General features: G+C 44.9%; 1 protein-coding gene across 4 annotated transcripts in view; it reads left to right on the forward strand.

Annotated features, from left to right (window-relative positions):
• MACROD2 (mono-ADP ribosylhydrolase 2) overlaps positions 1-27,485 on the forward strand; it is a 1,544,544-nt gene that overhangs the window by 1,332,101 nt on the left and 184,958 nt on the right. For all 4 annotated transcript variants that reach the window (XM_063125349.1, XM_063125348.1, XM_063125350.1 and 1 more), the window contains one exon: positions 7,413-7,494. In XM_063125349.1, coding sequence (XP_062981419.1) covers positions 7,413-7,494 — 82 coding nt within the window. The remainder of the gene's footprint in view (positions 1-7,412; positions 7,495-27,485) is intronic.

The following is a 27,485-nucleotide window of genomic DNA, read 5'->3' on the forward strand; positions in this document are numbered from 1 at the left end:
CACAGTTAAAGCTGCAGGAGCTATACTGCAGCTATACTGTGACCAGATTTAAAAGAGGGCAGGGCACCTGCAGGTTTAACTGATGTGATGAAGAGGAAATTTCACCAGGTTTTAAATATATACAAATTTCACCTGCTGAAATTCCCTTTTCAATAGAACTGTTAAAGATACAGGAGCCCTGTCCTCCTTTTCATATGGTCACCCTAATCAGAAAGAAAGAAAGAAAGAAAGAAAGAAAGAAAGAAAGAAAGAAAGAAAGAAAGAATAATAATAAATTGTAGAAATAGATTCTGAATGTGTCCTTCCATAGCATTATTTATGTTATGAGGCAGCTGGACAAGCATCTGTCAGGGATGCTTTAGGGTGGATTCCTGCATTGAGCAGGGGGTTGGACTCGATGGCCTTGTAGGCCCCTTCCAACTCTGCTATTCTATGATTCTATGTTTTTGCTCCTTAAATTTCTACATCGGCCCTTTCTACACCTAAGGATTATCCCAGGAAAACGGAGGGATCATCCCTGCCTGTTACCGGGATTCCCTGTGTGTCTTTTGGATGCACAGGGATGATCTCGGGGGGAAAAGGCTGGTGTAGAAACGGCCCCTGCCTTTACATGCAAAACTCCAAAGACAGCTAACAATAAAATGCAATTAAATGCATATTTTAAAAAACCCAAAACACACACACACACGAATCAGTGTAACACCATATGCTAAAGATTGGATCAGATAGCCTTTTGCTCTCTTCTCAGCCTTTGATTTCTTGTAGAATGGTATATGAGCAAAAGTGCCACTTTAAAAAGGAACCACATGAGTACAGGATGTTATAGTCGAAGAGCCTGTCCATTCAGTCTTCATTAATATAGCAGCTGCTAGAGCGGGGCCCCTAAATCACTTAGCTTTGGATGAAGAGATCTGAGTTAAAAGGTTCAGACCTTAGTCAATGTCAAATGCTCTTTTTCCATTTTCAAATCTGATGCAGTGGGAAAGTCCATTGTTAATTAAATCCCTCCTTTTACAAAGTCGTCCTTTCTTGTTGTGCAGTCTGCTGTCCAGTAATTGACAATAATTGAGGAGTAGAGTCTCCAGTGAAAAGGAAATGTTGTTGCAATGTTTCATTAAAAAATTTGAAGTTTTAAGATGCTTAATAATTTAGCTTGTCACATGCTAAACTTAACAGGATGCCTAGACTTAGGAAAACATCAGAACTGACCCAGGGCCTATTAAAGGCAATCAACAGACTCCCTTTGGCATCAGTGGGCGTTGAACCAAAATGGCTCTAAATGTGATAAATATGAAGGATACAGCAAGTTTCTGGGTTGAACAATTATTTAGTGACAAAGGCAGTTAATGCTTCTATAGATTACATCTGAATTTCTTTCATAATAAGCTGTTTCAGATGATGGGCACATGCTCTGGAATGTGTTGGAGGTGATGGGGGAATCAGGGAATGTTCTGGACCATGACGTAGGGGAGGGGATTTGGCTCATTGGTAGAGCACATGCTTTGCATGAAGAAGGCCCTAAGTTCAATTCCCAGCTTCTTCAGGTAGGGCTGGGAAAAAACCCTGTCTGAAACCCTAGAGAGCTGCTGCCAACCAGTGTCAACAGTACTGGGCTGGATGGTTCCCTAGTCTGACTCAGTATAAGGCAGCTGCCTATGTTCCTATGTGTAGTGACCCGTTCAAAGGTCTCTTACTTAGAGGAAGGAATATTAGGTAGAATTAGTACAACTGTTGGATCTCAAGGGCTGAAGTGCACCACATTACGTTTATTGAATGTTGCTGAAAAGATGGCACTGCATGCAGTATTCAAGGACTTTATATCTTTTCATGGCAAGTAGGAGAGTAATGGCACTTATCTTGCCCTTTGCTCACTTTTGGTATCTGAGCCCAGCTTTGACATATGGAGATAAGTCAAGGATCAGGAGACAGATAGAGAGAGATTATTCACTTTTCTGTGTGGTTGGAGACAGAGTCTGAGTCTAGGAGCATCTCTACATTAAGGCATTGTTTAGCCAGGGCTTTCCTGCTTCCTGGTTCTTTGGCGTGATCGTTATTACATGGGAGGAGAGGGACGACAAGGGCTTTGAATTGAATACTTCCCCGTGTTCAGTTCATTGAGTTCTATTGAGTCAGTACCACCTAGAGCTGGAAGATGCTACTGTTTCTTGGCTATTACCATTTTAAAAGCGGTTCTTTTTATCCCGGGATTTCTAGAGGATTCCGCGGGAGACATCCTGGTTGTTTACAACATCATGAAACTAACCTGAAAACCTCCATGAGTAGATCCTGAGATTGCAATAAATCACTCGTTTAGAGCAGCCCTAAGACAGCCTGTGTTGTCCAACCTCTGTTCAAATGGAAAATGTATACATACTGAACACAAATTTGTCATTGATGTGTTTGTTCTCTGGAGAAAAATTGTCTCTGGAAAGAATGCCCTGACTTTCCAGACTACTTGGTTCTTCCCAATGTTAATTAGGCTCCCACCAGTCCTGCTTGCACTAAATCACCCTTCCCTAGCCTGGGACCCTCTAGATGTTTTGGATTACAAGTCCCAGCATTCCTGTCCATTGGCTATGCTGGGAGGAGCTGGTAAGAGTTGAAGTCCAAGTCATCTGGAGGTCACCAAGTTGGGAAAGTCTGCTCTAAATCCTCCAGTTGAGAAAGAGGAAGAGAAATATAGATGCTTCCTAATGAAATAGTGGAAAATGTGCTTCCTCACTTTCTCACTTTCTCCACCAGTTGTCTGAAGAGGATGTCATAATTTCAGATACTAGGCATACCCGAAACACATGATCTTTCAAGGTCATTGTGACCATTCCAGGGCACATTGGTTTTGTAGATCTAACTTGGGGATTGGTCTGTCTCAAACTATATTCATCCCACCCTGCTAAGGCAGGCTCCTGAAAACTGCCGACGTTAGGCGAGATGCTTGGTTACAAAAAAGCAGAAGAGCAGCGCTCTGGTCTTAAATAGACTCCATGAATTACCGCAGGCCCGAAAGAAGAGAAAGATCAATATGATGCGCAGGCTGGAGCTGTGAAGCTGCCTCGTAAGTGAAAAGCTAATGCAATTGAACTTTCTTCTTCCTTTGCTGCCGTGCTCTTCGCTTATGGCCTCTTTGATCTGCCTATTCATAGCTGTGAAGCAAGCGAAATTTAATCAAGCCCACAAGGCCGGTGTCAGGGCGGGGGGACGGGGGACGGGGAGTAGAACACCAGGCTCCAAAAACCAAGCTGTCGATCAAGGATGAGTCATAATACCTTCATGCTTTTGCCCCTTTGAGCTTCCTCCTCAGATGACTTGTTTTGTTCCACTTGGCTGTGGAAGAACCAGAGATGGTGGTAGGACTCTGGCTGGCTAGTTGATGAGCCTCATCAGATTAGTGACTCCATATTCTCTGTAAAGAGGGGAGCATGAAATGTCTAATCAACTTGGCATTTCACAACCTCAAGAGAGGGAAGATTGGCTCCATAGAATAAGAAGTGGATGACAAAAGCCAGTCCCAGGGGTCCTGTACGGCTATTATAAGTTAACATCCAAGTGAATCCTTCTCCCCCAGCCCTTTACAGTTGGCTTACAATGGAAGTGGGGAAGTGAAGGAGTACTTTCCTCAGGCTAAATTCAACTTATTTCATCTGGGTTTCTGGGATAAAATATTCCCTGAATGGCAAGATGCTGGAATATAGTTTTAATTTCAATTTACTATCTGCCAACACATGCCATTCAATCAGATAAACACAGGATCTGAGCTGTCATCACAGTGTTTTATGCATGCTTAAAAATAGGATGCTTTCTTCACACATTTTGAAGGAATTGACTCATATATAGATTATATATGCCGGGGCCACATAAAAGTTTTGTGGGATTAGAAAACTCTTTAGGTTTAGGAAGTTTCTTTCTCATTAGACTGAAGAAATGCGGAGCTGCAAAAAGCTGCCGTTGACTCACAGAATGTGTGCATGCAACATGGGCAGGTCTCCATGAAGTGTATAACGTGTGGATGTGCGTGGACCCTTCTGCATATTGGCTTTTGAAATATTGGAACGCCACTGAATTCGGCAGTAAAATTCCCGTTAAGGAAACAGTTCACTGCATGACTAAGAAATGAACAACATGCAGAAAGTGAAACACGAGTAAACAAAAGAAAGCACCCACCTAGAAGAAACAAGAGAGAGGAAGGGAGGGGAGGATAAACATGGCAGCTGCCAAATTAGTTTGGAAAGCCACAGCATGGAGATGTGACAAGAGTAGAGGGTGAGAGCAAGTGGAGATTACAAGGGAAATGATTCCAGGAAGTTGGGAGGAGAGGAAAAGGTCAAAGAAGCTGAAGGGAAAGAGAAGGAGAAAAGAGAGATGAGATGATGGAACCCACCTTCCACCACAAATCCTATTCAGCAGAGAAAACAGACGGTTTTATTCCCTGAATAGTTTGCCAAGAATTCTTGTTGCAAGAGTGGAAGCCCACATCATCATCATCATCATCATCATCATCATCATCATCATATATTTCTTACCTGCCTCTCCATTTGGATTGAGGCGGGGAACAACAGTGAATATAAAACACATTAAAAACTGATTAAAAACATAGCATGCATGATTAAAACATCCTTAAAACGTCCTAGAAGCATTCTAAAATTTCACTGGATAGGCCTGCCGGAATAGATCAGTCTTTTTTGCTTTTTTAAATGCTAAAAGATTGTCAAGTTGACGAATCTCCTCCGGCAGGCCATTCCACAGTCTGGGATCAGCAGAAGAGAAGGTCCTCTGGGTAATGCCTGTCAGCCTAGTTTTGGTTGACTGAAGTAAATTCTTCCCAGAGGACCTGAGTGTGCAGGGTGGATTGTATGGGAGAAGGCGATCCCGCAGGTAGCCTGGACCCAAACCATGTAGGTTGAATCTGGTGACACACTGGTCACCTCCCAGGTCACCGACAATTTCAGTTATCCAGCGTGTGGACATCATGGGCACGAGCTCCCATTGGGGCTCCAAGCTCAGGCTCTCATTGGCAACCCTTGTACTAGATCCAAACTCTGGCATATGCCACTGTTGTTTGCTGGTTAGAGTCTGGTAGTAGCACTGCAAAAGGAAGCCAACCTGGTAGGAGTGATGGCGGACTAGCTTCAGCCGACAGCTGAAATGTATGCGTGTGAGGGAGAGCAGAGAGGGAGTGCAATGGGCTGTGTGTGTACTGCACCCCTTGAGTTGGTAGACCCTTTATTTCCATTGTCATGAACATAAAACATAGATAAACCAGCTGTTGGCAACAGATACTACAGAGATGATGGGGGATAGTGAAGTTTCATATACTGAGTTGAACTCACTAGCAAATGTTTGATTACAGAAGCCTTCCCAAACTGGGTGCCCTCCAGATGCTTTAGACTACAACTCCCAGCAATCTTAACCATTAGCCATGTTGGCTAAGGTTGATGGGGGTTGAAGACCAAAGCATCTGGAGCACATGACTTGGGGAAGGCTGGGCTACAGGTTCCTAGTAGTGATAGCTATTAACAGTATTCTAGTAGTACTTTTGTATTGCCCAGAATCAGAAGCTTGGTGAATAGTAGAATGTTCCACAGGATGGTTAAGCAGTGAATTAACCCGGCCACTTCCTTCCCAGGATGTCTTAGAAGATGGCAGTTCTGAAGTGTGCCAGTCCTCTTGAGCTGTTGATTTCCTAGGCCATGGCTAGACCAGGCCTATATCCTGGGATCGTCCCGGGGTCGTCCTTGGCTGATCCCTGGATCCCCTGTGTGTCATTTACATGAACAGAGATGACCCCGGGACAATCCCAGGATATAGGCCTGGTCTAGCCATGGCCCTGGTCTACCTCACCAATGCTGGCACTTCATCATGTTGCACAGAAGTAGAGTTGAATTTGAAACATTATGGGGTGGTTTTTTTCTTGCTGTTGTTTTTCAACTTCATCTTCAGCTTCTTCTTTTTGACAAATCCTTTGAATAAACTTTTGACACAAAATAGTTTGCCAAGAATTCTTGTTGCAAAGTCCTAGTTGTGTACTGTTTGCGCCTTTTACATTTCCGGCTTTTCTTTTGTAGGAACTGTGGGTGTTTGTTTTTTGTTTTTGTTTTTTGTTTTTTACTGTTTTCTCTGCTTGCCATCTGGCTGACTTGTGCTGTTCATTTTGTTTTTGCTTAAGCATTTCTAGATTAAGGGTAGGTAGGCTTATATAAATCATGATGGGGAGAAAAGAAGCCTTCTGAAAGTCTTTCAAAAATAGTAAACATTCTTGCAGATACACTTCTTTCATGAAAATGGAACGGAAGTTTCTTTCTTTAACCCATTCACTCTATTGTTTACCTGGCAGATGTCTGTCTTATGACTCATCCGTGCAATGTTAGATTGTAGTAATCAACGAGATCGAAACCTGGTCGCACTTATAACATGCTCAAGGCTGTGTTGCATAAGCAGCTGGCTGCTAACAAAGAACACAAGGAAAACTAGTTTTACAAATACAGCCGTATGCTTATTTACCTGTTTCTTTAATGCCATCAGTGCACATGGCACTTAGAGTAATGTAAGTGGAAAAAAATAGATGCCTGCTTCATAGAGTTTACAATCCAACAGAGATGGGATCAAAAGGGAAAGGGGAGAAAATTCAGATAATAAGGGAATAATATGTGCTTGCACTTAATTTCAGGAAGGGGTAGGTACCAAGGGGTTGAATCAAAAGGTTGGTGAAAGAGATTCGGCCCCCATTTTTCCCCCTCTCCCACTTACCTGGCTCTGTTGTGGTCCGGGTGGTGGCTTCAACTGTTGAAGCCGCCGCCCGGACCGATGTTGAAGCCGCCGCCTGGACCACAAGGGACCATGGAGCCAGGTAAGTGGGGGGTAGGGGAGGGGGCTTACCTGGCTCCACCACGGAGGCAAGTAAGTGGGGAAGGGGGCAAAATGGGGGCTGAATATCGCTCCGGACCTCTGGATCTCACTCCGGATCAGATTGGGGAAGGTTCGGATCAACCCGAACCAGTTTGGGCCCGATCCAGAAGGTCCAGATTGGGTTCCGAAGCGGTTCGGGAGGGGGTGCACAGCCCTAGATTTAATCATCATAATTACAATTTGTACAGCACTTTCAAGTGTCCAAAGCATTGCATATGTGTTATTTTTCTTCTTCCTCATATTCCAGATAGGGGAGCAAGCCTGAGAGAGAGTGGTGTGCCTATGGCCATCTAGAGGCCCTCTGACTTCTTTACTCTTATTTATGCCCTTCTTTCTATGTTTGTATCCAAAATAGTAGATAACATATGCTATTATGGGAGCACACACACCTGTGGATGATATATTGTGGCATATGCACATAACCCATCTTAACCTATAAGTCGGTAAATGTTTTTTCTCTAAAGGCAAAAGAAACACCTTGTTTAGTAAGTCTTTACTTCTGTTTCCTACAGATGGATCGTGTCATTTTGTGTGTATTTTTGGAGGTTGACTACAAAATTTACAAGAAGAAAATGAATGAATTCTTCCCCACAGGTATGTTCATTTATTTGTCTCTTTGAAAAAGACAGCCATTCTTCTTGAGATATTGTCCACACACTGCGACAGAAATGTGTGTGTGTATTTATTACAAATGTGTGTTATTTATCTCTTTATTATAGAACTTTGTCACTTTTCTTTTACAAACTCAGCGGTATACAAAACATAGAAAAACTCACATGGACATTGTATAATCAGATTAGGGTGACCTCATTTTTACGAGTGTGTTAGAACAAACATTTGGGAAATTACCTCCAAGAACTACGAGAGGAATCAAGCAACTTTTTTTTTTTTTTTTTTTTTTTTTTTTTTGCCAAAAGGCAATAGTGGGCATATTTACTCCTTGCTGTGCTCCATCACCAAGTCCAAATGTCACTTCTCCTTCCTGTTCCCTCCTGTGTGTTGTGCACATGATAGGGGGCCAGTTCAGATGTTCTCATAGAACAGCCAAATTGTCCCTGGGAGACAGCCGTGTTGAGGAAGCATCTCTAGATACACCGGCTGCTTTTCAGCAGTGATTTATGTGAACGTTTACTAAACGGATGACTGACAGATGGTTGTTGCATAAGCTATTTGCCTATCAATGTTGAAATATGGCTATCCCACAATCTTTTTTGTCTCCTTTTCAGCATCCCCCACTCCAGACCCTTTAAATCCCTCTTTGACACCATGGGTAGACTGTGGATGTCAGAGGGATTACACATAATTAACCTTGAGGCTAAGAGGCGAATAATGATCTCTTGCGGGCCTCCTTTTCTCATGCATCCCTCCCTGATCTCACTCATTACATCTAGAAAATTATGTCAAAGAGGCTTGGAGCCCTGCTGAAAAACATAAGACTGAAAAACTGTCCCTGCAAAGAAATGAGTCACCACAAGGCAGTTCTCCTTAAAGCACATTGGAAATGTCATATTCTATTATTCATAGCCGTCTCCTCTCTTTCTATCTCTTTCCTACCATGTAATTAAATTCTGGGTATATTTCTCCTTTTCACCATGCCTCCACTGAAATGTCCTCTAGCAAGTGAAATGTTAGACTAGTAGGGTGTCTAGGTGTCCTTTTTTTTACAGAAGACAGCCCTGAATTTGAAGAGAGCTGCCAGAGTTCAGTCCCTATTTGAAGGCATCCTCCTTCTGCAAGAACACAAGTGACCTGGCCTTAACATTCTACATTATGGTGAAAAATACTGTATTTCCCTTTAAATTATAATAATAATTTTAAAATTTTCATCTATACTTAAAAATTAGCATATGCAAATTTTATGCCAATGTTTGTCCCCTATTGTCCTCTTTTTTTGGTAATTTATAAGTGGCCACCCATGTTCCCAGCTCAGCACTGATGCACAACTAGGAACACAGGCATGGCCGATGCAGGCCGAGTCCCATTCTAGCTTTGACCGTGGGCACACATCACAGAGGCAGTAGATGTGTGCTTCTCTCTGGAGGCAGAAATCATTCGTGTTAAGCTTTCCCCACCCTATCACACATATTGTGGAGGAGGAGTTGATGGAAATGGTTGCTTAGCATTGTTTCACAATTCCCTCACAGTTGCTTCCAACCCCACTTTCCACATTTGGGCTGAGGGCCCACCAAAACCTGGGTCTGGCCTTGAATATGACAGTCTTTGCCATACTTCACCACTATGGAAAAAGGGGAAGCTACCCAAAAAAGACGCCATTAGCCTGGCTTTGACCATAAGTGATGGGCAGGAGACGCTTTATATACTGGAGCGCTCTGTAGATTTCTCTGAAGCAGCACACCAAATTCCCTGAATCACAGCCAAGTGGGTTTGCCTATAAAGAGAGATTAAGACCTACTTTGCTGCCAGAGTAAACATAAATGAAAATCAAACCCTTTAATCCCCATATGAACTCTCAGTTGCTGCTTGCTGTCCTCCAGTCACTTAGGGCCTTGCTAGACCTGCCGGCTTATGCTGGCAGGGAGGCGGGGCCGAGGCGCGCTACCGTTAGTGCGCCTCCCCCAGGCTTCCACACACACGACGTGCAGGGACGTCACGTCCCTGCAGCGTCCACCATTTTTTTGTTGTTGTTTAAAGGGGTCAAGTGCGGCCCGAAGACTCCGGAGACGGAGAGTGTTTTTTTTAAAGTTTTTGTACGCGGGGGGGGGGGGGGCTCGGCTGTTTGCTCGGGTGGCGCGCGGCGCGATCTCCCCCCCTCCCCCCATGCCACCCACCCTGCCATCCTTGCCCCTCCCCTCTCTTTCCACCCCTCCGCCGATGGGCACAGTGCTCCTATGAGCGCTGTGCCAGGTCCGTGGCTTTTCGCGAGGAGCCGCAAAAAGCTGCGGAAGTCTCCACACTTCCCCCAGCCCCGGCCTGAGGCCGGAGCTGGGGAAAAAGCGCGCCATAAGCGCATTCGCTTATGGCGCGTTGAAGGAGGCCTCAGCGCGGCCTGCCTCCGGATTCCCCTGTGCGTCATCTGGACGCACAGCAGGGAAACCGGATCAGAAGGCGCGCTAAGGCCTCGTCTAGGAAGGCCCTTACTCTAGCCAAAAAGAGCTATTTTATCACATCTCTCTCGTGGTGCTTTAGACAAGTTTGACACCTCCATTTGGAGGTATTGCTGTGACATCTAAGGCCACAAGCTTAAGAGCATAATGGACAGATTTTTCACCCAAAACGTGGGCTGATCATACCTTCTCATACACAGTGAGGGCAGTTAAAGCATAGTAAAAGGATGTGTTCTCACCATCCTTTTCTACTCTGCCTCAGTAACTGTGAGGTCAGAATGTAACTGTGTTCAGAACTAATTAATTTATAATAAAAAGTATGATTTATGTTTATGTCTTAAGGCTGAATTTTCAATCACTCCAGTTAGCGCAGAATTCTTCTGCTAATTAATTTAGGGCAAGATTTCATTCTCAAGTTATTAACCCATAAAAGCTACTGTTCTTTTTTTTAAAAAAAAAAAAAAATCACAACCGCAGTTTAGTAAGTACAATAGCCAGTGAAGATGTAGAAAATAGCCAGATAAAGGAATAGTTTGCACAAAATGGAGGTGATTGTTATCACAGAAACCCAATGAGGATAGGAGAACAGAAGGAGGTCTTCACTGTCCATTTCTGTTTTGCCACTCTGAATAATTTGTTGCCATCATCAAACCTCACTGCTCACTGCCACCTCATTGCTTATTCCTAACTCCAAGTCATTTATATAAAAAGTTTAACAGCACCAGTCCCAATATAGATCCTTGGGAACCCCTACTTCTTATATTCCCTCATTGTAAGAACTCCCCATTTAAGTTTCCTGTTCTTTAACTGGTTACTGATCAATAAGGAAAAAAACCCTCTTATCCCATGACTGATAAATTTACTCCAGAGCCTTTGATCGTGGACTTCATCTAAAGCTTTTTGAAAGCCCAAGTATACAGTGTCTGTGTTGGCTCACCCCTGTTCACAAGCTTATTAACTCTAAAATGTTAGCGAGAAAGAACTTAACAGATAAAGAATTTACCTTCTTCTGGGGTGGGGGGATCTACACTACTGCTTTAAAGCACTTTATAACAGTTTTGACAACTGTTGGGGCCCAGGACACACTGCATATACAGTTTTCAAAACGTTTTCAAAGTGCTTTAAAGCGCTTTAAAAGCAGTAGTGTAGATACCCCCTGCAGGACTTGGACTTGTGCTGGATAATAATGGTTTCCACCCATTTACCTGGATCAGGAGTAATACCCCCAACCTCCCCCACTTTTTTAAAAAATAGTGTTACATTGGGTACTTTTCAGTTTTCTAGTACAGTGGTTGAAAAAAAGTGAGTACAGTCACTCAACATTTTCCTGTACTTTAATTGCATTTTAAGGAACAACCCTACAGTCCCTTGACAGAGTATAGTAGGTGGGGAGGGATAGGATTATTCGAATTCCTGGATCAGAGCTTGGAGAAAGTGCTCCGACCTCAGACCCAGGAGTCCGAGTTTGCTGCCCCTCCCCCTCGCACCTGGCACAGAGAGAACTGTGCCGGTTGTCTCTCTGAGGTTGCAAATATGACCTTGGAGAGGAGGGAAAGGAGGCAGTTCTGTGGGTGGGGAGGGGATTGGCATATAAAGAAAACTCCAGCCTCCCAAGCCTCCTTCACTTATGCACCCTAGACCCTCAGCTAGAAGGGTGAAAAAGCCCATCTAGCAAAAAATGCAAAGCCTGTCTAGCAAACCCCATCCAGCAAACCTCATCTAGCAAAAATGCAGAGCAGGGTGTGGGTGTGTGCACAGAAGTGAAGATGGCCTCCACACTCCTCCTGCTCTGCATAGGATAGGATGCCTGTCAGCTTCCGAGTTCCTGATAGGATTCGCTTTGTGGCATTTTAAATACGTTCAGCGGCATATTAAATATAATGAAATAAACTAACTAAATAAATAAAAAATTATTCTCCCCAACCCAAAGGATGAACAGAAATTATTCTGCTTGAAAGCAAAGGGGAAGAAAGTAAGAGGTGGATAAAAATTAAAAGAAGGCAAAGGAGGTGCCAGTTCTAGTCAGAGTTTGAAAGATCTTCACAATCAGCATGTGAACCTGCTGGCTTTTTATTCAAATGCCTGAATGGAAGATTAACATTTAAAACATGGGGCGGATCCGCACGTCGGCCCCAGAGCGCATTTATGCGACCCCGAAAACGATAGTCTGTACTTGCCTGTAAAAAGAAACGAGGAAGAGACGACGATGATGCCGCCGACGCCGACGCCACCCAGCTTCCTGCTCCCCGGCCTGGATGGAGAGCTGGGTGGAGAGCAGAAAAAGCTCTCTACCCCGCCTTCTTCAAAAAGAGCTCTCCGAGCCGGCCGGGGAGCAGGAAGCTGGGTGGCGTCGGCGTCGGCGGCGTCATCATCGTCATCTCTTCCTCGTTTCTTTTTACAGGCAAGTACAGACTATCGTTTTCGGGGTGCCCTGGGGTCGCATAAATGCGCTCTGGGGCCGACGTGCGGATCCGCCCTAGGCCTATAAATGCAGTGTAATCTGAACCAGATGTTAGGGCTGTACAAATATTTCTGAGCTTTGAAGGAATTGGTAGCATGATCTTGTCAGAGACATGTCGTGGTTACAGCAAAACATTTGAATCTGTCGCGGTGGCTATATTTCTAAAGCCAGAGTGCCCTCGCTCATACAGTGGAGTATAGCATTGCTCAATATACTTCAAGAACAAGTGACAGACGAGTCCATTGTAAGAGCATGCCATTGCCACACCCATGCACGCAAATTAACTGTGACACAGGCTCATTCAGGGCTGGCTGTTCAACTCTTTGGGGTTATGATATACACAGCACATATTGTTGCTAACCTCAAGCCTTTCAGCACCTGGTTCTGTGCAACAAAACACCACACTCAGGTCATCTAAGGATGTCTGTCCTGGAGAGTGTTTGTTTTATGGTACAATTCTTACCGTGATGAACATGTATACAGGTAAATCCAGGCAGTGATAGTTGTAGAGATGGTGGCAACAGTGTTTTCCATGAGGGAAAAAGGCAGAAAGAATGTGCGATTCCATCATTCTTGCTGTAGATTTAAAAAGATATGGAGTCCTAGGAGTAGATGCAAGTGAAAGCAGTTTAGAGTCGTAGGGCAGTATCCAGCAGTGTCATTCTGCACCTCAAATAGTGGAGCCTTGTCAAATCTTAGAATCATAGAATAGTAGAGTTGGAAGGGGCCTCCAAGGCCTCCAAGTCCAACCCCCTTCTGAATCCTCCTTAAAGCATCCCTGACAAGATAGCCGTCCAGCTGCCTCTTTAATGCCTCTAGCGTGGGAGAGGCCACTACCTCCCTAGGTAATTGTTTCCATTCTCATACTGCTCTTAACAGTCAGGAAGTTTTTCCTGATGTCCAGCCGGAATCTGGCTTCCTGTAACTTGAGCCCATTACTCCATGTCCTGCACTCTGGGAGGATTGAGAAGAGATCCTGGCCCTCCTCTGTGTGACAACGGTTCAAGTATTTGAAGAGTGCTATCATGTCTCCCCTCAATCTTCTCTTCTCCAGAATAATCTTCTCATCTTCCATATATGCAAGCACTTCCGCATTAGGCTAGTGGAGCACATAGCCCACTCCTTCTAAGTTGCTGCATAATGTCTTGCACAAGCAGAAATTTAGTTGGATTCCCCTCTTCCACATTGTTGGGACACTAGTTTCCATTTGCGCAACCTCATTTGCACCAATAGAATGACACAGTTGGATACTGTTATCTTAGAAATCATAATGCTAGTCCTCCATCATGGAACCTTGAAGAAAAAGTACAAGAGCAAAGCATTTGTTTATCCTCAAAAACTTCTCAACAAGTCAAACACCCAAATCCAGATTGCTTGAAGCACCACGTAATCAACACACCCCAGTAAACCAGGCAGGTCCCATATCCCAGCTAAATGGGGTTATCAAATTTGTATAGGAATGTAAGAAAGAGCCATGCTGGACCAGACTAAAGGCCTACCTAGTCAAGCACCCTGTTTCCCACAATAAGGCCATAGCTAGACCTAAGGTTTATCCCTGGATTGTCCAGGGGTCAAATCTGTTCTTCTAGGTGAATACACAGGGGATCCAGTGCTCAGAGGATCCAGTGCTCAGGCATGGGCGAACCCTGGATGATCCCAGGATAAACCTTAGGTCTAGCTGTGGCCTAACTGACCATATATATAGTATGAGCATCAAAAAACAGTGTGGAAGAGCAAATGGAAGAGGTGCTCACCCAAGGCGGAAACAAAATCTTAACAGAAATAAGTTCCATTTGTTGAATTTTCCCCTGACCGTAGGCATGGAAGCCCTCTTTAAGATAAGTATTGGTAACCAAAGAAGAGAAGAGAAAGAAAAGTGAGTTATGGCACTGCAGAAGGATGGAATAGGACAAATGACATTTTATTACTCTTCCACAAGAAGCTTTGGAGAGTGACACTGAGTCTGTAGGCTTAGCTTGGGTCAGATCTCATGATGGCAACTCCAGGTCACACTATACTGTGGACTCAAGTAATGGTGTTATCAGAGGCTCCATAGAGTTCATGGTCTGTGCAATCTCTTTTTGCACATCTTTATTGTAAAATAAAATGAAATAAAATAAAATAAAACACCCTGCAGAGAAGTAAAGGACTTGAATGGACTGGGGGGGGGGGAAGGTATTCCTAGAAGAGGTTCTCTAACAATACAAGTACAGCATGCAGACATTGATAAGGGTATTTGCCTGTTCGGTGATAATACTGAAAACTTGCATTCTCCAGGGTTTTGCTCCAGCAGTTTTCTTCAGCCATAGATTTGCATTCGTTTTACAAAAGTAATAACAAACCTGTGGAAAATGAACACATTTCCTGAACGATTTCATTTTGTCTTCCCTTTTTGCCGCTATTTCTTTGCTCTTTTGTGAATGATTCTCTTTGTTCAGCGTCTTCACACACTTATAATTATTCTGGGCTGTCAAGATATTCCCTATCTCCAGAGGAACCTGCAGTTTGGCACAATGGATGTGGTTCCATGGCACTGCGTCTAAGAGCAGGGCCATTGGGCTGGTTTTCTGACACTATGATTATATTCAGAAGGGATTCATGAATGTTACGGTGCATTGTTGAAGTATTATTTCATATTGTTCATGTTCATAAAGTGGAAAAGGGGGATGTTTTCAAACAGCAATAATACTGCTGCGTTTCTTCGGGTTTTGAATTAATCGGCCGGTCCCAAAATCCACAGCAGTGGCACAATGCTTCTTCAAAGAGAGGTTAAGTTACCAAGAAAGAGGTTTCAATAGGAAATTTGGGCTGTGAAAAATTTCCCCTTAAACACATACAGATGAGAACAGCGAGGAAAGGATTGGTCGATGGTGCTTGAGACATAGACACTTCTTATTTCAAACCCCATGTATTTAATAAACCCCCAAAGACATTCCAACTATTGGCACTAGTGAAGTGATAATGAAACAAAGCTAATGTCGCACCCTAGTGCTTTGCAGTAAGTGGAATTCTAGATTCAGGGGAAAGGTCTTATTACTTATGCATAAATACAGCATATTTTTCAAGACAAATGCAACAAGGAAAAAAGGAAAGGAAATTAGCTGAATTAACTTGCTTAATTGTATACGAAATGACTAAAACAAAACTCATTTGTGAAGTCTACATATCTATTAAAGGACTAGGCTGGTTTTTACAACCTCATAGATACACACAGTTTCTTAAGTACCATTATTTAATATCAGTGGTGCTGGCTAGCTATATCAGCCAATGAAGTGGCTTTTCTTCTCTAAGAGCCTTTCTACATGAGGCATTTCTTGTGCACTCGTGATTCCTCACTCATGGAGGTTTGCAAGTGCTTTATACCATGACAACATCTTCGGCCCTTTCTATACCCAAGGTTTATCCCAGGAAAATGGAGGGATCATCCCTGCCTGCTCCCGGGATCCCCTGTATATCATTTGCATTCACAGAGATGATTTCGGGATGATCCCTGGAAAAAAGGCAGGTGTAGCAACGGCCTTCCAGGGCCTCTCTCATTCTTTGCAACCATTTAAGGCTTTTTTAAAGGGCTGTGCTCCGCTTCTCTTCGGATCGGAGAAGCAGAAGCGGATCGGGGTGCTTCGCCTCCCCTTAAGGCAGAGGCGAAGAGGATCAGGGGGCAGTGGAGTGTCGCAGAGCAGATCGAGATGAAGGCGGATCCTTCGCCTTGATCTGGAGCTCCGAAAAAAAGGTGTGGCGACGGTGGCAAAGCCAAGTAAGGGGGCAGAGGGGAAGGGTCTTACCTGTGTCTGTCTGCGGTCCGGCAGCAGCAGCAGCCTGGTCTTCCTGTTTGTGTCCTCGGGCTCAGTTGATGATGATGCTGGACCGCAGATGGACGCAGGTAAGGGGGAGGAGGGAGAGGGTCTTACCTGGCAGCACCGCCGCCACCGCTGCGGTGCTCCGATTCGGATCCGGAGCTCCGGAGCGAAGCAAAGCAGACCACTGGAGGATTGGCGCGGAGCAGACCCGATCCAGAAGTTGCGGATTGGGATCCGAAGTGGATCAGGGGGTCTGTGCACAGCCCTACTTCCCCCCCCTTACAAGGAATGTCTGGTATCTGTGAATGGCAGTATGATACCCTAGTGTATTTGTGTAATTCCACTATACTGCAGCAGCACCTAGTGGTTGTGAAACAGGGAATATAAAAAGGCAGAGAAAGAAGACCCCGGTGGAAAAAAACATATATAAAGGACCCAATCTTGATCCCCCAAAGTATCCAGAAGCAGAGGCCTCGGTAAAGTGGCGGGTTAAAAGCCTCATGTAGAAAAATCCTGAAAGATCTTTCTAAGGTCTTGATGATAACCGTAACAGTAATTAATGATCGCTGATAGGATTTTTTTTTTTACTCATTTACAAATTCCTCATTGAGGAGCAGGGAATTATGCATCCCTACTTTAGGTTTCTGGTTTCTGTTGCATCATTGTGCCTTTTTGCTTCTTCTGATCATGGTTCCCCTTCATTGCCCATAGAAAGGAAAAGGTGTATACCCTCACATTTCTCAGCCTTCATCTCACTGCCCTTTAAATGTTGAGTTTTCCATTCAACAGGGATTGTTCCTTTGAGCAAGTCCACTGTCTGGTTACAAGTGAAAACATAATCATTCCTTCAATTGACCATGTTCTCCAGAACTATAATCTAGAGAACGGAGCATCACCAGATAATAAAGTCAATGAGCTAGTGCAGCCATTCCATAGTAAAAAGAAAAAGAAAAAAGTGAAACCTATGGTTTGGTTCTTGTGGGATTCATATCTGGCACCACAACCCTGGTTAACTAGTCCAGATTGGAATGTAATTTGTCAGAAAACAACAAGCTTGCATTACAGATCTTCCTCAAGAAGAACGGCTTTGCGTGTGGAAGTTCCCTTCACCTGATTTGGGGAAATCCCCACTTCTGCCCCCCACACCAGAGCTCTCCCCATTCAGCAGGGTCTTCTGACTCTCTGAGCTTCATCCCACATAGCCGCTTCCCTCGAATTATCCTTTGAATTGTTATTGTTAGCTAAATCACACCCTGAGCGGTGGCACTCCTAAGATCCTTTGCATATCAGAAAAAGGGTTTAAGGGGGGGAATGTAAAAAGTCATTAAAAAAAATCAACAGATGACCCAATCCGATTCAAATTTGGTACGCTGAAAGCCCTCCTTAATATCTATTTCTGTGCCAATTTTGATGTCTTTATCTTTAAAACCTACGTAGATGTAAGCATTTGTTTAATTTGAAGTTTACAAATATCAAATCTTCCTCCTGCGCCCCCGGTGGCCGCTTGGAGAACAACAAAAGATTCACTCTTAAAGGAGTACTAAAATACGACGCTTCTTTTTGCTAAGAAGCACAATTAAAGCAGGATGCCTGGGAGTGCTTCACAGTCAAAGCAGATTGTAAGCTGGAAAACTTCGGAATCCTTTGCACGCAATTCACAGTGATTGCACAGTATAACGCCGGTGCGATGAAACTTTCTGTGTAGCATTTTCTAGGGGCTAGGAAGGAAGGAAGGAAGGAGTATGGAAGTCAATTTCCATCAGTGCAGTTGATCCGCCATAAATCTGAATCCAACCCTGTTTTTCGTACGTTTTCATAGCAATCCAAACTTAAAAATCCCTTGCCAGAGCATTCCCATGGCTGGATTTCTGTCATCTCTTGGTTGGTAGAAAACGTAACTCTGGGAGCAAACATCCCTTGTGGAAGGTAGAATTAATCATTTCTGACTGCCCATGACCTCCTCCATGGGGCAGTCATGATGACTCCGGGGTTCAGCCCCCCCTCCCCCATAACTGTGTCCACCCATCCTTTTTCTTTCAACTCTCATATTTCCTTCAGTGTTACGGTGAATAAACTACCAAATAAAATTTCCCTATTCAATGAAAGGTTTGATAGCGTATTCAGAGATCTTGTCAACTAAATGTATTACCCGTTTCTGATTCACAAAAATCCCTAAGGCTAGATTCACTCAGCCCTGGAAAACGTTTCTCTTCCCTCCCCCTCCCCCCCCACTCTGGCTCCCCATCAGTCACTGACACCAAAATAACTTTCTGTATAAGAGGAGAAATAGTTCCTTGTCGTGGATTAGGTTCTTGCCCTGCCTGCTCATCCATTTGTGCCAGAGCACTGAGACAGGGCTCTGCTTACCTGGTACTCTTTCGATAAATGTTAAAATATTTCATTTCCAGTGGGGTATTTGCAGGTGGATTATGCTACAGGATTAAAGAGAAGCATGGAAGAGATCCTTCTAGCTCCCCTGCACCCTGCACCCTGTAATTTGGACAACATTTGCTCTCTCTCCCCTCTTTCAGATCTATTAAAACTACTAACTCAGGAAGAACAGGGAAAGGTTTTACCATCAGACCCTAATTTATGTATTTATTTTATTTTATTACATTTATATACCGCCCCCCCCCAGCCGAAGCTCTCTGGGCGGTTTACAACAATTAAAAATAGTAGACATTAAAAGTATACAAATTTTTTAAAAAAACATAAAAACAGTATAAAAACAACAACAGTATTCATTTAAAACAACACTTCAGGGGTCCATTAAAACAAACTTAACGTTATTAAATGCTGTTAAAATGCTGTTAAAATGCCTGGGAGAAGAGAAAGGTCTTGACCTGCCGCCGAAAAGATAACAACGTTGGCGCCAGGCGAGCCTTATCGGGAAGATCATTCCACAGTCGGGGGGCAACCACTGAGAAGGCCCTCTCCCTTGTTGCCATCCTCCGAGCTTCCCTCGGAATAGGCACTCGGAGGAGGACCTTAAATGTTGAGCGCAGTGTACGGGTAGGTTCATGTCGGGAGAGGCGTTCCATCAGGTATTGTGGTCCCAAGCCATGTAGGGCTTTATAGGTTAAAACCAGCACCTTGAATTGGGCTCAGAAACATATAGGCAGCCAATGCAAGCGGGCCAGAATCGGTGTTATATGCTCAAATCTTTCTGTTCCAGCTATCAATCTGGCCGCCGCATTTTGCACAAGCTGCAGTTTCTGGACCGTCTTCAAAGGCTGCCCCATGTAGAGGGCATTGCAGTAATCTAATTTGGAAGTTACCAAAGTATGGACAACTGAAGCTAGGTTATCCCTGTCCAGATAGGGGCGTAGCTGGGCCACCAACCGAAGTTGGTAGAAGGCACTCCGTGCCACCGAGGCCACCTGTGCCTCAAGTGACAAAGATGGTTCTAGGAGAACCCCCAAGCTACGAACCTGCTCTTTCAGGGGGAGTGCAACCCCATCCAGAACCGGTTGAACACCCCCCATCCGATCAGAGGAACCACCCACCAGCAGCATCTCAGTCTTGTCTGGATTGAGTTTCAGTTTATTAGCCCTCATCCAGTCCATTGTCGCAGCCAAGCACCGGTTCAGCACATCCACAGCCACACCTGATGAAGTTGAAAAGGAGCAGTAGAGCTGCGTGTCGTCAGCGTACTGATGACAGCGCACTCCAAAACTCCGGATGACTGCACCCAACGGTTTCATGTACATGTTAAACAGCATGGGGGACAAGACCGACCCCTGTGGAACCCCATACCGAAGAGTCCACGGGGCCGAGCAATGTCCCCCAAGCACCACCTTCTGGAGCCGTCCTGCTAAGTAGGAGCGGAACCACTGCAATGCAGTGCCCCCCACTCCCAGCTCAGCCAGATGTTCCAGAAGGATACCATGGTCGATGGTATCGAAAGCCGCTGAGAGATCAAGGAGAATCAACAGAGTTACACTCCCCCTGTCTTTCTCCCGACATAGGTCATCATACAGGGTGACCAAGGCTGTTTCCGTGCCAAAACCAGGCCTGAAACCCGACTGAAATGGATCCAGATAATCAGTCTCATCCAAAAGTGTCTGGAGCTGTCCCGCCACCACCCGCTCAAGGACCTTGCCCAGGAATGGAACATTTGCTACCGGCCTGTAATTACTAAGATTTTCCGGGTCCAAGGAAGTTTTCTTCAGGAGTGGTCTCACTACCGCCTCTTTCAGACGGTCTGGGACCACTCCCTCTCGTAGAGAGGCATTAATCACCTCCTTGGCCCAGCCGGCTGTTCCATCCCTACTAGCTTTTATTAGCCAAGAGGGGCAAGGATCCAGAGCAGAGGTGGTTGCGCGGACCTGTCCAAGCACCTTGTCCACATCCTCGAGCTGGACCAACTGAAACTCATCCAAGATTACAGGACAAGACTGTACTCTGGACACCTCACTAGATTCACCTGCTATAACACTGGAGTCTAAGTCCTGGCGGATGCAAAAGATTTTATTCTGGAAGTGCCTGGCAAATTCATTACAGCGGGCCTCAGATGATTCTACCATGTCCTTGGGGCCAGCATGTAATAGCCCCCGGACAACTCTAAAAAGCTCCGCTGGGCGGCAAATTAAAGATTTAATAGTGGCAGCGAAGTATTGTTTTTTTGCTGCCCTCAGTGCCCCTGAATATGCCTTACTATAGGCACTTACCAATATTTGATTGCATCCACTAGGAGTTCGTCTCCACCTGCCCTCAAGCCTTCTCCTATTTTGTTTCATCGCTCTCAGCTCTGGGGTATACCACGGAGCCGTACGAGCTCTACTCAGGAGAGGGCGCTCGGGAGCAATCCTGTCAACTGCCCGGGTCATTTCTGCATTCCACAGATCAACCAGGGTTTCGACAGGAGAGCCAGCCCTATCAGCCGGAAAACTCCCCAGAGCCCTTTGGAAACCATCCGGATCCATTAGTCTCCGGGGGCGGACCATCTTAATAGGTCCCCCACCCTTGCAGAGGGGAAAAGCTGCTGTAAGTCTAAACCTCAGCAAGCAGTGATCCGACCATGATAAAGGGAGGGATGTAAGGTCCCCCACTTCCAGATCACCATCTCCGTGTCCAGTTGTGAAAACCAGGTCAAGAGTGTGCCCCGCTACATGTGTTGGGCCGATGACATGTTGGGACAGTCCCATGGTTGTCACGGAGACCATGAAATCCTGAGCCGCCCCGGATAAGGCACCCTCGGCATGAATGTTGACATCCCCCAGAACCAACAGTCTGGGGGATCTCAGCATTGCAGCCGAGACCACCTCCGTCAGCTCACCTAGGGAGTCCGTTGAGCAGCAGGGTGGGCGGTACACCAACAGAATCCCTAATCTGTCCCGCTGACCCAACACAAGGTGCAAACACTCCAGACCAGTAGTCACATGGACAGGGAGCCTGCAGAGGGAGATAGAATTCCTATAGACCACAGCAACCCCCCTCCCCGGCCCTCAGGTCTACCCTGATGCTGAACCAAGTACCCTGGTGGGCATAGCTGGGAGAGACTGACTCCTCCCTGCTCACCCACCCAGGTCTCGGTTATACATGCCAGATCGGCTGCCTCATCCACAATTAAGTCGTGGATGAGGGAGGTCTTATTATGCACCGATCTGGCATTTAAAAGCAGCATCTGGAGGCCCGAGGGCTGGCTGATAGAGCAACCAACAGACCTGCGGGTGCAAGGAGGACCGGAACATGGCACAGCCATTAATTGTCTGGGCCGCGTTCCCCTTACCTGGCACATCCTCCTCACAACACCATATCTCCCCCTACCCGTCACTACACTAATTGGGGGGCCCTCTGATCCCCCCTCCAAGCTCTGTATCCTCCCTCCCAGGCACATATTTTCAGAAACCCCAGAAAAGAGCAACAACAACAACAGACAGGCAGGCAGGCAGGCAGGCAGCTCTCCTCTCCCCGGAAGGTGCAGATGTTCCCTTCTTCACATTGTGCCCAGCTGGGCTGCAGGCTGCCTTGGGTCTTTCAGTGGAGAGGGTGGGCATAACACTCTCCAATTCTCCTCCCAAAGCAAGATGACTAGCTTCCCGCCCACAGCGGAGAATGCAGTAATAATGCAGTAATATGCGAGAGAAGGGTAGGCATCCTGGTACTCATGGGCAGCAGAGCACTTTGGAAACCTCTCTTGGCATCCACAATGGTGCCCTAACTCCCCCCCCCCGCCACCCCATCTAGTTTTTATTTATTTACTTTTAATAATACTTTTTTTTTACTGTAAGCTGGGATTGCTTCAAAGCAAAGTGAGGGCCTCTAGCTGCTCCCATCTTTTTTCCCTGTGGATGCCTCTGGGCCAGACCGGGCTCAGAGACATTATTCAATTATTTTTTTTAAAAAACTGTTGGTTTAAAAGACCAGAAGACAAGTCTTTCTCAACTTGGTCTAAACTCCACAAAGCCAGGAAATTGGAAGCTAAGGTTGATGCCTTAACTGACGTGCCCCATGATCTGTGATGTTGTGCAATGTCACGAATTGTACTTACTTACAACTTACCCTCCATGCACCCACACTTTTCCTGGGTCTTTCAGTCCCAGATCCAGATGGGGAGGATGGAGTGCCTGGGACCAGCAAAGATGGTGCCTGGGACCAGCCTGTGCAATTTTCAGGAAGATTTGTGAAACCCTTTTGATTTTAGTAAGGTTATAACAACCCACCCCCTGATTTCCTTTTAACCTTTTTTTAATCCTTATTTTAATGATCCCCTTATCTATTGGAGGCACTACTGTTCCTCCAATAATTATGAAATAAAGATGGCAGGTAGCTGAAGGCCCATGCTTTAATCTGCAATGCACTTGTTTTGTGGTGGTGCTCAGGACAGAAACTCAAACTGCTAAATTTGCCCACTATCCCCCCAAAGTTGCCTATCTCTATACTTGGGCATGTCCTGCTTTCCTTCAGAACTGTTAGACTGCAACTCCCATCATCCCCCAGCAGTATGGTGTAATACTAGAGTCAAGTTAAGGCAGACTTGATGTGTCTGCTTCTAAGGCCATAGCTAGACCTAAGGTTTATCCCTGGATCATCCAGGGGTCAAACCTGTTCATGTAGGTGACACACAGGGGATCCAGTGCTCAGGCAGGGGCGAACCCTGGATGATCCCAGGATAAACCTTAGGTCTAGCTGTGGCCTAAGTCTTTGACATTGATCTTCAACTGGTGGATTGAGACCCACTACTAGGTTGCAGCTTGGTGGCAATTGCAGCTGTGTCATCATAGAACTCTATGGCAAAAGGGGTTGGTGGGGAGAAAGATGAGTCCCCAGATCTTGTTTGGACTATAGAGAGGTCCCATGTCTGAAAAGATGGAAGATTTCTGGACATCACTTGACAATCCTGGGGTGAATGTGGTTTTCTCAGAAATACAGGATTTAGCATTGGCTCTGCATATCACTGGCAATTCTGCTACTACTTGAATATTTATGGGGGAAAGAAACAGAAGCAACAGTACACACACACCCATCTTTGGATGGAATATGTGATATTGGATCTGGAGCAGAACAATTTCGCTTTAGTTTGGATGCATATGGAATAGAAGCATCATCCTGCTTCAGGTAGATGAGATTGATCACCTCATGTGTATTCTGTGGCAAAAGGAGCAATATGGCATCTTATAAAAGAGTGCCATCTCAACCATGGCATGAGGAAAAAGTGTTGAACTTCTCAGGAATTGACTATTAGGGTTTTCTATTTGGAATGGCTTCAAAAGCTACAAAACAGACTTTGCATGTAATGAGACCAACGTGTAAGAATGCTGTAACTTAGCAACTAGGAAGAATAATTGCATGGATGCTGAGGTACCGGAGTACATTGCACCCAAAGAAGCATTGCCTTTTAATATAACCTGTCATGGGGAGTTGGATTGAATTGGACCTGCATTCATATTAGAAAGGTTATGAAAGGCAGCATGCTCTAAAACAGGGCAATGCAATTGTGTTGCTTTCTCCACTGTCATTATAGATTGGTCTAAAGTATTTACCTTACTGGCAGCTGAAGAGGGGATGAACATTATAAGCATGACATCATGAGCAATCATAGGTCTTTGATACTTATGGCAGATGGGCTATCTCAAGTCTATGTCCCTGCACAAGGCATCTCAAATGTGTTCCCCCCTTTAATTGAGCTTCCCTCTTGCTCAGAATGCTCCCTATGCCACCAGGCTTCTGATAGGAGGATAGATGGTGCTAATCCATGTGCCAACTGCATTGGTTCAGTAGGCTGCCAACTTCACTGTTTTACTTCTTGATTGGAGTTCCAGTGTTTTTTGTTTGTTTGTTACAGTGTGATCTTGGAAGGGGTTTCAGAGCAAATATTTGGCTATTTATTTATTTATTTATTTATTTATTTATTTATTTATTACATTCCTTACTGCCCAATAGCCGAAGCTCTCTGGGCGGTTCCTGGCAAGCAGTGTGTTCATTGCCAGGACACACCGAACACTTCTTGGTGGAGTCGTGACCTTGGTAATCTGGCCAGCTGCTTATTCCCTGTTTGACCAGAGAATGGGTTGGAACCAGACCAAGTTACTTGGAGTTACTTCCCATTGAAATCAATGGAACTTGACTCAATGTCATAACTATCACTGATTTTGATCTATTCATTTAAAAATGTATACCCTGCTTTTCTTTATAAAACAAATTCATAGGAGTTTACAAAAAAGTTAATAAAATATATGAGACACAATAAATCCATTCAAATTGTAATAAAAAAAACCTGTTCAAACTACTAAGTCGGTTTCATACAGTAAAACCAAGAGCAGGCAGTATCCAAGTGTGTCATTCCGTTAGTGCAAATGATGTTGCGCTAGTGGAAACTAGGTTTTGAACTATGCACAAGAGGAGAATCCAACTAAAGTTACATTTGTGTAACCCAAACAAATGTGCAACCTGTTGTGCACTATACCTGTGCAACACATTGTGCAAGAGGTTGCATATTACTCTCGTGCAACCCATTGCACAACCGCTTGCACAACTGCTCGTGCAAGCGGTTGTGCCATGGGAAGTTTCAGTGGAGCTCTGCTAGTGCGTTTGAGTTTGCGGAATGACACTGTTGGAAAATGTCCACAGTGGTTCCTAAGTGCGATTAACTTAGCGATGCAATTAAATGTGAAAAAGTAACAACTGCATTGGGACATGGTGATTCTTTCTGAAGGTTGATTCACACTACTGTTGGGCACATGGCTGGCTGCTGCTTATTTTCTATCTGGCATGCTCAGAGCTCTCTGAAACGGTGCTCAGACTCCTTCTTTGCTAACAGGTATAACAGAATCTTGGCTGACAACAACAACAATAACACCATATGCAAAATAGGCAGTCCAATATTTATTTGCGCCTACCCTCTGCACACACCAATGGATGTGGTTGATGAATAGCAATGACTCCATCATTGTCAAGCAGAAGGAGTGAAGTAGGACTAAAACATATTGCTCATGCCTCAGACTCTTGCCTTTATTGGATGGGTGAGGAACTCTGCAAGGGCAAATCATAATTATGGAAACTTTGTGCCTGATATACAGGGAATAAATATGGAGCAAGGAGATCTGTACTGATACACATGAGCACGTAGGCAGACTCTTTAACGTAGGTTTTGTTTTTTTGGTTTTGCCACACTGATTTACTTGCCTGAATCTATAGCATGAATCAAGTTGTAACTTACAATGTTTTCTTAGTTGGCTAATGTTGAGAAACCCCAATATTTAATTAGATTTTTTTCCCTTCCCTGGATTTCATCTCTTGGAACAGCATGGGAGTATTACAACTGGATGTTAATGATGCTTCTAGTTGAGTATTTTAGGGTAGAAAGCTTTTTGAGTGGGACATTATTTTTGCCAAGGTCTCTTTAAAAAATGGCAAGAAGGTATCAGTAACGGCCTTGAAGTCATCTCACCGCCTCTGCTCCTGTTGCATAACTGCTGGCTCTCCATTAATGTACTCTCTCTGCCCCATGCAACTAAGCACGACATATTGCGGAGAAGGCTACCATTTTCTCATTCTACATCTCCACACAATCACACTTGAGCATCAGTTTGATATACACACGTGAAAGGAGGGCAAGTGGGATAGCAGGCTAAGGCAGGGATGAAAGAAGAGACATCTGGGAATTGATGGGAATTAACTGAGCAGAAATGAGAGACCTGTGACTGAAGGAGGAGGAGAGAGATGAAAAGGAAACTGGAGAAAGACAAAACAAGTGTTGGAAAAGTAGAAGAAAGATGAGATGCAGCAGTGCAAGGGGCAGCTGCTCTTCTTCTTTAAGGGGGAACATAAAAACATGGGCACTCCCTGCTTAGGAGAGAGTGGAGTGTATTTTGTTCAGTTGCTTCTGTTCAAATAATTCATTTGGTCAAGCAGATGTTGCCCTGTGAGGGGATATCTTAGGATGGTTTTTGGATGTGATTCTTCCATAACCCGGCTGGAAGCACTAAAGCCAGCTTGGACAAGAGAGGACAAATGGACAACGGGTAAAAGGTGATACTGATTGAAAGGCTGAGAGTTGCGTGATAGATAATTACAGGGTGTTCTTGTGAAGATCACACAAATCTCCAGCCAGCAGCTTTCCATGTGCCCTGTTCAACAAACCCTGCTGCTCCTTTCCCCACCGCACTCACGACGGGACACCAAGTAATGTTGGTATCACATACTGAACTGGTCCCTGGGAATCATGTAAATTGTTTGAAACCAGGATGGACCGAAATGCCAGGCAGCCAATCTGCTTCACGGCATGTATGATCAAGGCCAGCCTTACCACTAGCCAGTCACTTCAGGCAGCAGATGCTTGGCGGTATGGAGGGCATCCCCCCAGCCATTCCTTTCCATTGGAGGACAGAGCTGTGTACGCCAGGCAGCCTGCCCTGCACCCCTGATGCTAACCTGCTGCCTTCTGTGGTGATGGAGGGTGCTGCCACATCACTAGTGTTTAAGTAAGCATCAACTGCCAACCCTGTGAACTTCTGTGGGTGGAATGGGGTGGGGAGGGAAGGGGCTGCCATCTTGTCCTTTGCCTGGGGTCGCAAAAGGTCTTGTATTCTATTTTTAGTCTCCCCAGTAACAAAATCTTAGAAGAGTAATCTGGCATACCCCCCAAAACTTATTCAGAATATCACATAACTTGGCTATCTTCTCCTGCAACATTTTTTTTACTATCTTCACAAACACGGCACTAGTAAAATGTCAGACACAGTATTTCAGTTTAGATATTTCACTAGCCATGATTTGCTGTTATGCGACCGCTCCCTTTCCCCCTCCCTCATGCCTTTG

Source organism: Elgaria multicarinata, chromosome 4 (assembly GCF_023053635.1).
Source record: "Elgaria multicarinata webbii isolate HBS135686 ecotype San Diego chromosome 4, rElgMul1.1.pri, whole genome shotgun sequence".
NCBI lineage: Eukaryota > Metazoa > Chordata > Lepidosauria > Squamata > Anguidae > Elgaria > Elgaria multicarinata.